We start from the raw sequence: 13,029 nt of genomic DNA, 5'->3' as shown, positions 1-13,029 counted from the left end.
GAGGTGGTCAGATAGAGGAATACTATGGAGTTTGTCCTTTGGTGCTACAAACACCATACTCGGTATACCCGACCCGAGCATGTGGGGCGGAATACTTTGGTGCTGGAAACACCATACTTGGTATATCCGACCCGAGCATGTGGTGTCAGGAGATTAGTTTCAACCGTATGACACAAAGTGTAACAACAACCAATTCAGATGGTAGGCATATACACATACCCGAGTTGGGTTTGGGCCAGCTCGGGAAACAACCAACAACATATATACCAAAAAGGTCATAGACGTACGGGCGAGAGATATGCCCTATCACCAGCCAAAACTTCTTAGTTTAAATCAATCAGCTATGGACAAACTATGTTGATTAGTTTATCGCTTTATAGCCTTTTATTCTTTTATTGACTAAAGTTACAAGATAATGTTACACATACAGTGCATATATTCAGTCATCTAGATAGTAGGATTAGTAGCCGTGAATTTCTCTAGTAACAAAAATAAAAATAAAAATACAATGATTAAAACTCTAACAACATATGTGTCAAACGTGAACCAAAGTGCCAACACATGCATGCACAATTGCACATGCTAGTGTATCCGATATGACATGAGCCTCCTTTCCCGACCCATATCCTTAAAGATTAGGTGAAAACATTGACAATCACGACATTATTAGACATAATTGAACCAAGATGCATCACATCCTCAGCTCCATCCATCCTGAGATGATGATATGTAAAACCCTCTTCTCCTCTTCTCTTCTCTTCTCTCCTTTGGGTTTTGATGTTTTATGCTAGCTATTATTGGAGCTACAGTTGCAGCACGTGTCATACTGTGCCATCAACATAATGATTGGACGTGACGTTAATCCACCGTCATCTACTTGTCTTCAAGCATTTGTTGTTCTATTATTGCCCACAAAAACCTCAATCAAAATCCCAGTCACAAGGGGCCAAAACTGTTCCACCTCTATCTATCAAATTTGATTCTCAAGGGCTTCTTATCATCACGTGTGGTCAATTGTGTCTACAGGGATAGTTATGATAGTGGCAATTCATATCAACAAAGTAGTAGATCATCACAGGTTAAAATGATCATGTTACCTTGATTCGGGGCGCTGATCCGTGAAAATCTGGGATTTCTTCTCCATATTAGCGGTGTTTGATTGAATCTGCTGAAATCCGACAGTTAAACTAGGTAATAGGATGAATGATTGATTTGCCATATTTGCGGTGTTTGATTGAATCTGCTGAAACCCGACAGTTAAACTAGGTAATAGGAGGAATGACAGAACAATCATCGACAGCTTCTCGTTTTTAAGGAAGAAACAAAATGCAGGAGAAAAGGGAATTATATTGCAGATTTGCAGGCATATGATAAAAACGTACACTTGAATTGGCATCATATATGGACAAATGCATAATAGTGTTCAGTCCTCGCAGAAACTCTATTCGGACTACTATACCCCTAATCTCGTTTTCAAAGAGTATATATCACTCAAGTCCAGTTGGGACACCCCTAATCTCGTTTTCAAAGAGTATATATCATTCAGGTCCAGCTGGGGCACTATAATAATGGATCTATTAAGCACAGATGTACAGAACCTACTAAAAACAGCTCTTCTGGGGCCTAGCTAGCTATCAAGATTCGGTTCATAGTTCATATCCACAAAAGGAACAAGCACGAGATTCACTATCACAAGCATATCTCTGAAAATGGGCAGGCAGGGGTAAGATAGGTAAACTGTATTTGAATTTTGAAGTGTTAATTTAAAGCAGGAATATGAACTTACTTTGTGAAATTTCGTTACTGGGGTAAACCTCTGAAACTTCATCGACTTTCTTGACCCCTTCAACCATCCATGGAACGGGCTTTGTGCAGGTTTTGTACAAGCAGGAAAAACAGAGGGTGAGGATCCTATCCAAAGAAAGAAACTTGAAGTGAATATATATTCATCCTCAAAATAAACAATATTTAATCTGTTTAAGAACGAAGGTACCGTATAACAGGTAAAAGGAGCGGTGAAGCATATACAACAGGATAGAAGATGAGAATAGACCTATGCAATTCAATCCAACCACTCATCATTAACCGTTATGCAGAGCCATAGATATTTGGATTACTGAAATAAAACTACCTTTAGCATTTATTTTTTCTTCCCACTTCACCATCAAGATATACGAAGTCCAGAATTTATAGCAAGGCTTCTATTGATTGACCTCGAACGAGCAACATAAGGATTAACTCTTCTACAGGAAATGTCTTCTCAAGCAGTTAAACCTCCTCGTATGTCATACAACTGAACTTGCATGAGACCTATCTTCGCTCTAAAGTTACATCCACACACGGATGAACTGTAAGATCACTTTCACACAATAGGCAGTTCGAAACCGAGAACATGAAGCAAAAAGAATTGCTTCCTCGGGCTAAGCTACTGTTTACAAAACCCGCAAGCTCAAAAACTTTTCATGCCATGGCATTCACATTCAAAATTCAAGAAGCCCTTCTCCCCAAACAAAAGACCAATAATTCAGGTAGTAATGATCCTTTCCCATCCAAAGGAGATTTCACACAAGGAAATATCTATGATTATACAAAGTATTCCACTACTCAATATGAGATTCAAGAGAACAGTCTACTTAGTCATATGCACTTGTAGGAAGAAAAGAAAATATTCACTTCGCCCAAAAAAATCCTTTTACTGGACACAGATTTAGGAGAGTATGTTAATATATTGACTAGGCAATATGTTATCTTTTTTAACAATAATAAATGCACTATAAGTTCAAGAGTACGAGGCATTTTGATATTGAGCATGATATGTATAAGTAATAAACATTAGTATTTCAAATTCTTATTTATAGGACATTTGGGTAGTGAAGCTATAAATGTTATTGTATTTATGGAAATGAACAATTTTTTGAACATTTGAATATAGTAAAGATGACAATTTTTACGGCTTGAAGGAGTACTTACACAAGTGGAAAAAATGTTAAACTCGAGTAATAGACAAGAACACATGCATGTGAAGGAAACTGAGCGTCCACATCAGTACGTTAAATTCATCTTTTTTGTCATATTTGTTCTTTACATAAATCATCGACAAGGATTAGAGATGGTATACAAACATTTCTACTCATACACATCTGGTATCAACTCATAGAAAACTACCAGACCTAAACTCACCGAGCTTTCCTGTGGGACTTGTATGCAAAGCGAGAGGGAGGTGATGGAGAAAGTTCAACTGGTAGTTCGGGAAGTTCTAACTCCCCTGAAAGCACCCCTACTACTTCTTTCATTGATGGGCGGCGGGCGGGAGACTTCTGCAGACAGAGCAGAGCCACCTTGATGCATAGCAAGGCTTGTTCTTTATTCAACGACTCGATTGACTGATCAACCAGATCAAGAAGCTTTCCCACCCGGGCAAGGTGGCGTGCCCAAGAAAGAAGATTGGCACGTTGGAATTCGGACATTGGTGAACCTGTTACCTGAAGTGGTCGGCGCCCAGCAATGAGAACTAACAATAGTACTCCATAGCTATAAACATCACATTTTTCAGATAGATCCCCGGTAATGCCATACTCTGGTGCAGCATAACACACGGTGCCTCTCATACTAGGTGTGCTACTGATACCGCCACTCTTAGGTATCTCCCCGCTAGCAGAATCATAGCTATTTCTTCGAGCTTTCCATAGGTCACCGCTAATTCCATCCAACCACCAATCCATGCTACTCTTGCTACCCCTACTCCTACTCCTTTTCTTTTTCCTATCACCATACATTTCATCGTCCCTTGGCCAGTACTCACTCTGGCAATCATCACTAGCAGAGCTTTGCCCTTGTTGTTTCTTCTTCTTTTTCTTCCTTTGAAGCTCCTCACAGTACTCCTCCTTCCACCATTCCCTAGCTGGTCTCCTCTTCTCCATTTTCGCAGTTTTTTCATCATCCAGCGACACCCACCAATCTAACCGCTTTCTATGTTTCTTCTTTTCTGTTTTGGCAGTCGCCCCCACAGTACTTGACGAAGGCTGCCCTATCCACTCACTCCTCGGCCTCTCCTTCTTGATCTCATTTCCAATCCATTCCATTACATAATCCTTCACCGGCCCCGACTCTCCCCCGCCAGTATCTTGTTTCCACCACCAATCATTCCTGGAAACACTCTTCTTCTTCATCATCATCCTACCCTTCTTATCACTCATCTCTTTACTGCTCTCCACACTAAACCTATCAAAATTCGCATCCGAAACACTCGTCTTTTCTAATCCCTCAGACGGGGATGCCATGGCCGCCACTGTCCTCGGAGAAACCACAGGCCCCTCTGGAGACAATTCCACACCCATCCCAGTCTCAGGAGAGGCCTGAATCTGAACAAAACTTTCTGGGGATTGCTCCAATCCTCCTCCATGAAACTCCTCAAATCCATTAACCGTGGTGGTCACACTCTCCGTTTCCTCAATCACTGACCCATTATCCTCCACCCCATTCCCTAAAGAACCCTCCTTTCTCACCTCAATTTCAACATGATCCTCTGTTTTCAACCTGGCCAATCCAAAATCCCCAATTTTGGCATTAAAATTAGCATCTAACAGTATATTACTGGGCTTAATATCCCCGTGGATCACCGAAGGGTCACAAGAATGATGCAAATGTTCAAGCCCTTTAGCTATATCAAGCGCAATTGAAAACCTATTTTTCCATATCTTTAATTCGCTACACTTACGATGCAAAAGACAGTCTTGCAAGCTCCCGTTGGCCATGAGCTCATACACTAGCATCATCCGGCGGCCCCGCTGATCGGAGGAGAATCCGACGATGGAGACGATGTAGTTTGACTCAATTTTTCCGGCGAAGAGTAGCTCGTTCTGGAACTCTCGCTCGCCTTGGAGAGAACCCGAATCCATAACCTTAACGGCGATAGCCACGTCGGATTGGGACCCGGATATCTTGAGAGTGCCGCTATAGACCGACCCGAACCCGCCTTGTCCGAGGCGGAGAGAGGGGTTAAAATTAGAAGTGGCGCGGCGTAGGGCGGCGTAGGAGAATCGGTGGGGCGGCTTTGACTCTGCATCTGACGAAGGGACTGTTCGCTTGCGGGAAATCTTGCGGAAGCAGAAAGTGAAAATTAGGAGGATTGAAGCGGCGGCGGCTATTCCTCCGGCGAGCGGCGCCACCAGGCTGTGGGTTTGAGTGTGGAGCGGCGGCGGCGGCGAAGAAGAAGGGGGGAAATCACGTGAGGGCATGGCGAGTGGGGAGAATCAAATTATTGGGACTAACAAAAGACAACGAAGCATCAGTCGCTGTATAGAAAAGAGATTATTACTTCTTCGAATGCTGTTATTGCGAACGGTGGAGTTCGTACACTAGTGGGTGGTGGGGTGGGGGTCTGCTCCTGCTTCTCTTTCAAGCCGTTGAGCTTTTTCTCTCTTTTTTTTACTATTTTTTTTTTTTTACTCCATTCATGTGTGTCTGCTACTTGAGGTCCTTTTCAGTCAAAGACATTGGGCTTAGATTTTTTATTTTTTTTTATGCTCGAATTTTATTACAATGTAATATCTGTTTGTAACTACTTTCTCAAACTATTGAAGCATAAAGAGTCAATTGAACCGAACTAACATTGAGACTCAACATAAAATTGTATATTAGTGCGCACAATAAATCTGATCTATCATGTTATTGAAATTAAAGCCAATTTTGAAGGCCACCTTACTCATTGAAACAAGTCTTGAATGAGCTGAGGTAGTGAGGTTTTTCATCTAATAAATCAATGTTCTAACTTCTAACACTATAAATTCCGTCTAGCATAATGTATTTTCATTCTCGATGGTTAAATTAATTTTTTCTTATTTAAGAATGAGTTCAACATAACATGTTATGTCAAAAGATATTTATCTCGTTAACGACTTATGGAACATGTTATGCTAATTCGGGATGGAACTAATTCAACATAACATGTTATATCAAACGATTTCTCCAACTAACATGTTATGTTGAATTTGTAGTTGTGGGAAAAACATGGAATGGCCAGCGTATATGCAGAACAAAAAAGGTAGACAACCTGTGTCAAAACAAAAGAATAATGGGAATATAGTTGAAGACTGGGCGTGTTCTTATTTCTGCTAAAACCGAATAACCCTTCTGTATTTTAGTGTTGTGACTGATTGATAACGACACAGGCTTCCACTGAGGCACCGACTTGGTCATTTTAAAAGAAATTGTATTACTAAAAACATCATATTTTAAAGAATTTACTATATATCATTCCACTTTTAGAACATAATGTAAGTCTTGAAAGGAGAGCTAAGAGGGTGAAACTAAAATGATTATCTAGTCACTAGTAAGTCACTAATTTGATTCTTGTTAATGGTCCTGTTTGGTAAATAATCAGCTTATCACCCAATTTTGGCCCACTATTAGTTGTTTGATTAATAAGCTTTTTGTAACTCCAAAATGCTAAAATTCAAAAGACTATTCAAAGCAGCCTTTTCAATTTGCTTTTTGAGAAAAGAAATTATACCAAATTGCTATCAGCTAACAGCCAATTTATCAAACAACTTTCTACATTCAACTAATATTATCAACAAATCATATCTTCCAACCCAAACAGCCAACCTAATCAGCCAACAACCATTTACCAAACAGAGCCAATATCTTTATAGTTGAATCGTTACACGAGATCTTTTTAATGTAATTTACCTCTCATGTATTGATAAGCGCAATTTTTATATATTATTTTATTATATTTTATTTAATAATTTTTATTATATAGTCATATTTTTATGCTTAATCTTATTTATTATTTTATTTGTATTTACTTCATGTTTATTCAATAATTATAAATAAATCAATAAATTAATAATGTGGTGTGCAGTTAGATTAATAGTCTAACTCTATTTGGGTTTTATTAGTTATTTAATTAAAATGTGATTTACTTGTTTTTAAATAAAGTATTAGTCCAATTGTCCATAGAATTGTGCGGTGAATAGACGGCTGGTTTTCTCCCTTTTTCTAGTCAACAATGAAGAACGAACGGAAAAAAGGGCGCAACACCGTAGCCGTAGAAAATCCTAGCGATCCAACAAACTGTCAGTAATCGAAGCGATGGCTGTGTTGGGTTCGGAGAAGCTGTTGAACGGGAGTGGTATAAAAGAGGGCACAAGACGAAGAAGAGAGATCCATCACTTGGTTCTGGACCAAGTTCGGAGACGGTAAGCGGAGAAATCGAAGCCGCTTCTGTTCCAATTCCCCCAGCGCGAATTAATTTTGGCTAAAGCAGCAATTTATCCACCTGGTCAGCGTCTGATTCAGCAGAGCAGCTTTGTGTTTGCCGACGGCGAAATCGTTCTCGGCCTTGGATTGATTTTGGGTTAGCGTCGAATTGTGGTCAGCAGCGAATTGAGTTTTGCTTTCCTTTTCTTTAATTCATAGCGTCATTATAGTTCTTCAATTCCCAAGCATTATTTAAGCTTTTAATTTACACATGATGAATTTGGTAACAGTGGCATAAGCTTTAATTCCATTCCTTTCCTTTGTCTTGATTAGCTTTTTTTTTCGTTTATGAGTACATTACTGCTTTTTACTTTTAGGCCAATGTACTGCTTTCATCAACAATCAAAAATGACTTTGCTAAAAGGGATAATTGCTAGTAATTTCTTAATGTCAATTTGCTAAGTAATCTTTCTAGGAACATGAGGATATTATTGTGAAAGTTTGTATAAGTTATGTTTAATTTGCCAATCAAGTTAAGTTTTATTCTTTGATCTTTTTCGTTAATTGATTGTGTTAATGGGTGGCCAACTTTAATGCAATTAGTTATATTGATTTGAGAGAATTCTTAGAGTAAAAACCATGTCTATTAATTCTAAGCTCTATAGGATAAGCTCTATAGTATAAATGGATAAATAGCTTGATTGTCTTATTAAGCTGTTTATCTGGTTATTAACTCGGGTATTCCGTAAGTTCTTCCTGACTTAATGGGTTTTAACGGTTTGAATAAGTGTCTTAAGCATATGAATCGTTAGGATACGTAATTGAATCTGAACGCCATACGGATTAGTTATATTAGTGAAAGAACGAACCCTTAATTTGGTTGACAAGGTGAACTAATATGTAGGACTAGTAATAGTAGTTGATTCATGTTCCTAGGCTTTTCCATTTTGATTGTTTATCTGATATTCTGATTCTGGGTAATTTCTCTATTCTTTTTCCTGAGTTTTGATTCAATTGTTTTGCATTTAATTTGATCTTTATTGTTGGTATTTATTTCTAGTACTTTAAATTGTTAATTCGCTTAGTTTACTTTTGAATTTATTAAATTGCATCGTTACAATTCCCTGTGGGATCGACCCTTGCTAAAGCACACTATCACTACAATTGACTCGTGCACTTGCGAGGACTTATTTTAAAATTGTCCATTATGTATGATTTGTGAATTATATTATAGATAAATATGATTGTCGTAAAAAATTATAAGGATATGATATATTTACTTTATTCACAAACAGGAAAAAATAAATAAATAAATACAATGTCCATTTTACGTGTTGAGGAATTTGATTTCATTTTATGTGAAGAACTTATTATATGTAGCTAAAATTATTAACTAGAACAAAACACAATAATTCAAATATAAATTAAAGAATAACGCAGGGAAATAGAGATCAAATGCAACAAACCATAAAAGTGTATAAGTAAATCAATAGACTTCATGTTTGTTAACTAATTCAAGTCTTTCAACTTTACTAACGAGTTACAATTACCGGTTAGTTCTTAACCTCTAAATTAGCGTAGTTCTCAGTCGGCCTCTAAATTAGTTATGTTGGATGGACTTTGTTAGTTGATGGCTTATGAATCAAAGTTATTGAACTAAAGATACCGTAATCGAGTTTTGGGTCATTGTTTACCTTTATGTCGAGATTGAAGTTTGATCCATTATTAGGTATTAAGCCTATTGGCTAATTATATATCATATAGAATACCACCTTTTACGTAATATATATATATAGTGTTATATATAAGGGATAGTATTATATGCATTAAATGAGGTAGTGTGGCATTTGTAGGTTTGAAATAGGGTAATTAAGGAGCTAAGCTATCTAATTGTTTAGCTCAACTGTTTAAATGATAATGCGTAAACATTTGTATGTGAAGATTGGGTCAAATATATATATTATCCCACCAAATTGACGTAAACTCATTAAACTCTATTGATTACATTTTGTTGACATTGGAAATTAAACTTAAAATAAAGGAAAGGAAACCCCAAAGTGGGTTGACTAGAATTGGATGCCTTGGATCCTTCCAAGACTTTAACAACTTTTTCATTAGTGTGGCTCTTTTTCTTTTTCCTTTTCTTTTTTTTTTTTGGTTGTTGGACTAGAAAATGAGCATATTTAGGGATGTAAAAGAACATTAATTGGTTAAAGAGAGATATAATTTTTTTTGACTACTACTAACTCTGTTACAATGCAGTACAGTATCGGTTCATAACTACTTTCTCAACCTATTGAAGCACAAAGAGTCAATATCACCTCCACTGAAGAGGTGGACCCACCATTTTCTATATGGGAATGCACCCCCTTTTCTATATGCAGTGCAACCGGGTGCCACCTAGACCACCAGATAAAACTGATCATAGAAAAATCTTTTTTACTCATAATTATGGGAGGTTGTTCCCATACTGCTGCTGGTGAGACTCGATTCTTGATCATTATTTTCAAATATCACTCATGTGATCAACTAATATGAGCTACTTTTTTAATCATACAATATAACTATGACGTTGTATCTCATAAATATTTAATTTTTTTAGGGTAAAAAAGTGGATGATGGATCCACAAAGAAGAGAGCAAAGGTAGAAAAAGTTAAAGGGGATGATGAAGTGGGCATCATGGCCGCGCCTCAATTTCCTAATCTTCTCTTTTCACTATTTTCCAAAATGATATCCCAAAAGTTGGAAGGATGCATGCCTATGTTGATTTTTGATTGCCATCCAGTCCTAGGTATTCAAGAAAATGTGTTTCTTTTTTCTCTCTTCTTTTTCATTTTTGGAGAGCAAAATCATGGGTGTAATGATGAAGCTAGGGAAAAAACAAAAGCGGATCGGAAGTTATTTTTTCAACTTCTAGAATGAAGAGGGATTAACATGTAAGATGAAACGTAATTGTCGGCATAAATACACTTCGCACACGTATTAAGACTTATTCACTTATACTATAAGAAGAAAAGGCTATTTTGACTTACCTTTTATTATTTTTTTTTTCTTTAATACTAGTGACTTTGTTACAATGTAGTATTGCCTCCCTTAAGACTTGAACTTATTTTCATCATCCATGTGGGGTGTAAACTGGGACACCGGGTGTCACTAGACCACAAGGTCATTGGCTGACTTACCTTTTATTAATTACACATAACATATTAACTTCACCATATAAGAATGGTAAACTAATGGCAAACGCCAGGCATCCGCACCTTCTCCAACGGGATAAGTCAATCAAATCGGCACCTTCTTCAGTTGGAGAAGGCAGCCAGACCAGTGCCTTCTCCAATTGAAGATGCGCCAGTCACAGAATTTTCAGTGAATTTTGTTTTAAAATTACAGTAATCAATGGTCAATATCGAATAATTTACCAGTAACTTATTGATTATCGAATTGTACCTTTTTGAAGTTCAGGGACTTAATTACATTTTTACATAAAGTTTAAGAATGCATTTGATAATTTTTCTTTTAACTTAATTATCTAACAAACTTAATTAGGTCCAAATTGTAATTTTTATTATTGAGAGCAACCCATGCGTAATAAATGAGTTGGTGCGTGGTGGTCTGGGGTCGTGGCCACTCGTGGGGACTGGGGAGCCTTGCTTTCCGCCTTTTCAGCTTGGATTACGCCAGAAGAAAATGTGGATTACCCTTTACCCACTTCCATTTGGAACTAATTCGAATCATTAATGACACGTGGGTGATATTGTTGATAATAAGCAAGCCAACGAAAGCCCGATGGACCACGTGCTCAACCATACAATCATATTCAACACCAGCCCAAAACATATTGGAGTATTTGATAAATAGTTATTAGTTAATAATAGATTGACTTAGCTTATCACGATTAGTGGATTGAGTTAGCAAATACTTATGTACCTGTGAACACTAATCAGTAATCAAATGTCTCGTTGCTAAATACCTTAGGCAATGGGTTTATAAGCCCGGTCGATGGGCTCAAGCACCCCATTGCTTAGTAACGTGAAGAGACAATGAAAGTAACAAAACTATTGAACCTATTTACACAGTCTCGTCTTTTTAATTATTGGGAGTATTTTAGAGAAAATAATTTATTTTATAAAAAAGAAACTTTTTGAATTTTAACATTTTTGAGCAATAAGATGTTACAAAAAATAATTAACCAAATACTCATATAGACTGTTTGACGACTAAGTCAAACAACTAATAGTGGTCAAACAAGCCAAAATTGACTAATAAACTATTTTAGGCTTTGCTCAATGTAACTTGTAATACCAAATATTCAGTGCTGGGATCTATATTAAGTTTCCCAGAGAAACTACAATGACTATAAAACATATATGTGCGTGCGTGCCTGCATGTATTCTACAATTGAGTGTACAGAAGGCCATTCTATAGAAGGAAACAATGTAGTGTACTAAATCAATGAGATATAGTTACCAGAACCATTGGCTTCTTGCATCCACATACAGCCTTTAAGTTTGTTGAGACCAGAGGCATAGTTCCATACAGCGAAATGAAATCGTTGACACATTTATTTCTCTTGTCGTTGTACCCTTTAAGACTGGCCTGGTTATCCCACTCGATCCAATCTAGTATATCTTACCTGACAAAGATTATGAAAATTGGTTCAGATTTCTTGGCAATACAACTAGATAGATTAATGAGAGACTGGGGGTTGATTCTGCAACCATAGATAGTAACTTAGAATGACATACATAAGGCTTTGAAGCCAATGTCAAGCAACTCAAGCATTAAAAATCATTCTCCTACATGCTAGCAGCAGGAATATATAAAGCCATCTCATTAAGCTACCTATATATATAGCGATTTCACCATACCGCAGAATGAAATATTGAAATTAATAGTTCAAAGGCCAACATCTTTTGAGGATCTCAGAAAACCATACTTCAAAATATAAAACCATCATTTTCAGTTCAGATAACTAATAAGAATCAAATCCGCTTCTTTTACAGTAAACTATTCATCTTCACATTTGCTCCTTGAATGGAAGCAAATAGTTGAATCACTAAATTAAAGTAGTAACTAAATATTAAAACATACCTTATATAGGAAATATAAGCAAATGATCAATTGTGAAACGAAATGAGATTTATTCCGGTGAAAGAAAAAATTACGTATGATTTTAGCAAATGTTAAATAGCATGTAAATTGTTGTCGCGAAACAGAAATCACACTGCTACAGTTGCATGGAAATTTTTACTGCGTACTATTATATCCGACTAACGGCTAAAGAAGATGATAAAGGACACAAGATGGAATCTGATAGGAAGTTACACCTTGGGCTAGTTAGATTCAACAAACACTGGTTCTGAGTTGCTAAGTCACTCAGTAATTTACCTCTCCTAATGGACTGTGGTGTGAGAATGATGGTATTTCACCTTTAATTTTGTGGGCAAGCTAAGAAAATGATCAAATTGAATCCATGCATGTAATGGTTTATTAGCCTTTTGGTTTAAATTGATCTAAGTTGATTTATTCACTGAGATCCTGTATTAACTAAGGTCCCATGACAAATGTTATTCAAAGCACAATTATAAACTTTCTAGTTAATAAAAAAAAATGACATTATTATTGGAAGAATCTCCACTCAAAATTATCTCATTAAAATTAATATTTAAATACTCAATTTTACAGTATAAATTATTTAGAAAGTACTTTAATTTGTAAAGAGTTCTACCATATATACTCTCAAGTCGTACTTCCTTAAATTTACTCTCTAATATGACGGATTGACGGACATTGATTGATTTTTTTTTTTTTTTGGTGAATTCCTG

The 13,029-nt window shown here is 36.7% G+C and overlaps 1 protein-coding gene and 1 long non-coding RNA gene across 2 annotated transcripts; both read right to left on the bottom strand.

Annotated features, from left to right (window-relative positions):
* Positions 1-327: 327 nt before the first annotated feature.
* Positions 328-2,409, bottom strand: LOC116000334. Its single transcript, XR_004094094.1, has 2 exons — positions 1,787-2,409; positions 328-1,240 (listed from the first exon to the last, which is right to left on the bottom strand). It is a non-coding gene; the product is annotated as an uncharacterized LOC116000334 (long non-coding RNA).
* A 611-nt stretch (positions 2,410-3,020) lies between these two features.
* Positions 3,021-5,430, bottom strand: LOC116000237 (receptor-like serine/threonine-protein kinase At4g25390). Its single transcript, XM_031240272.1, has one exon. It carries the CDS (start codon positions 5,235-5,237, stop codon positions 3,177-3,179), a length of 2,061 nt encoding a protein of 686 aa, XP_031096132.1. The 5' UTR covers positions 5,238-5,430; the 3' UTR covers positions 3,021-3,176.
* Between the last annotated feature and the right edge of the window lie 7,599 nt (positions 5,431-13,029).

The sequence above is a fragment of the Ipomoea triloba genome, chromosome 12 (genome assembly GCF_003576645.1).
Source record: "Ipomoea triloba cultivar NCNSP0323 chromosome 12, ASM357664v1".
Classification (NCBI taxonomy): Eukaryota; Viridiplantae; Streptophyta; class Magnoliopsida; order Solanales; family Convolvulaceae; genus Ipomoea; species Ipomoea triloba.
This window is presented reverse-complemented; position numbering and strand designations above follow the sequence as displayed.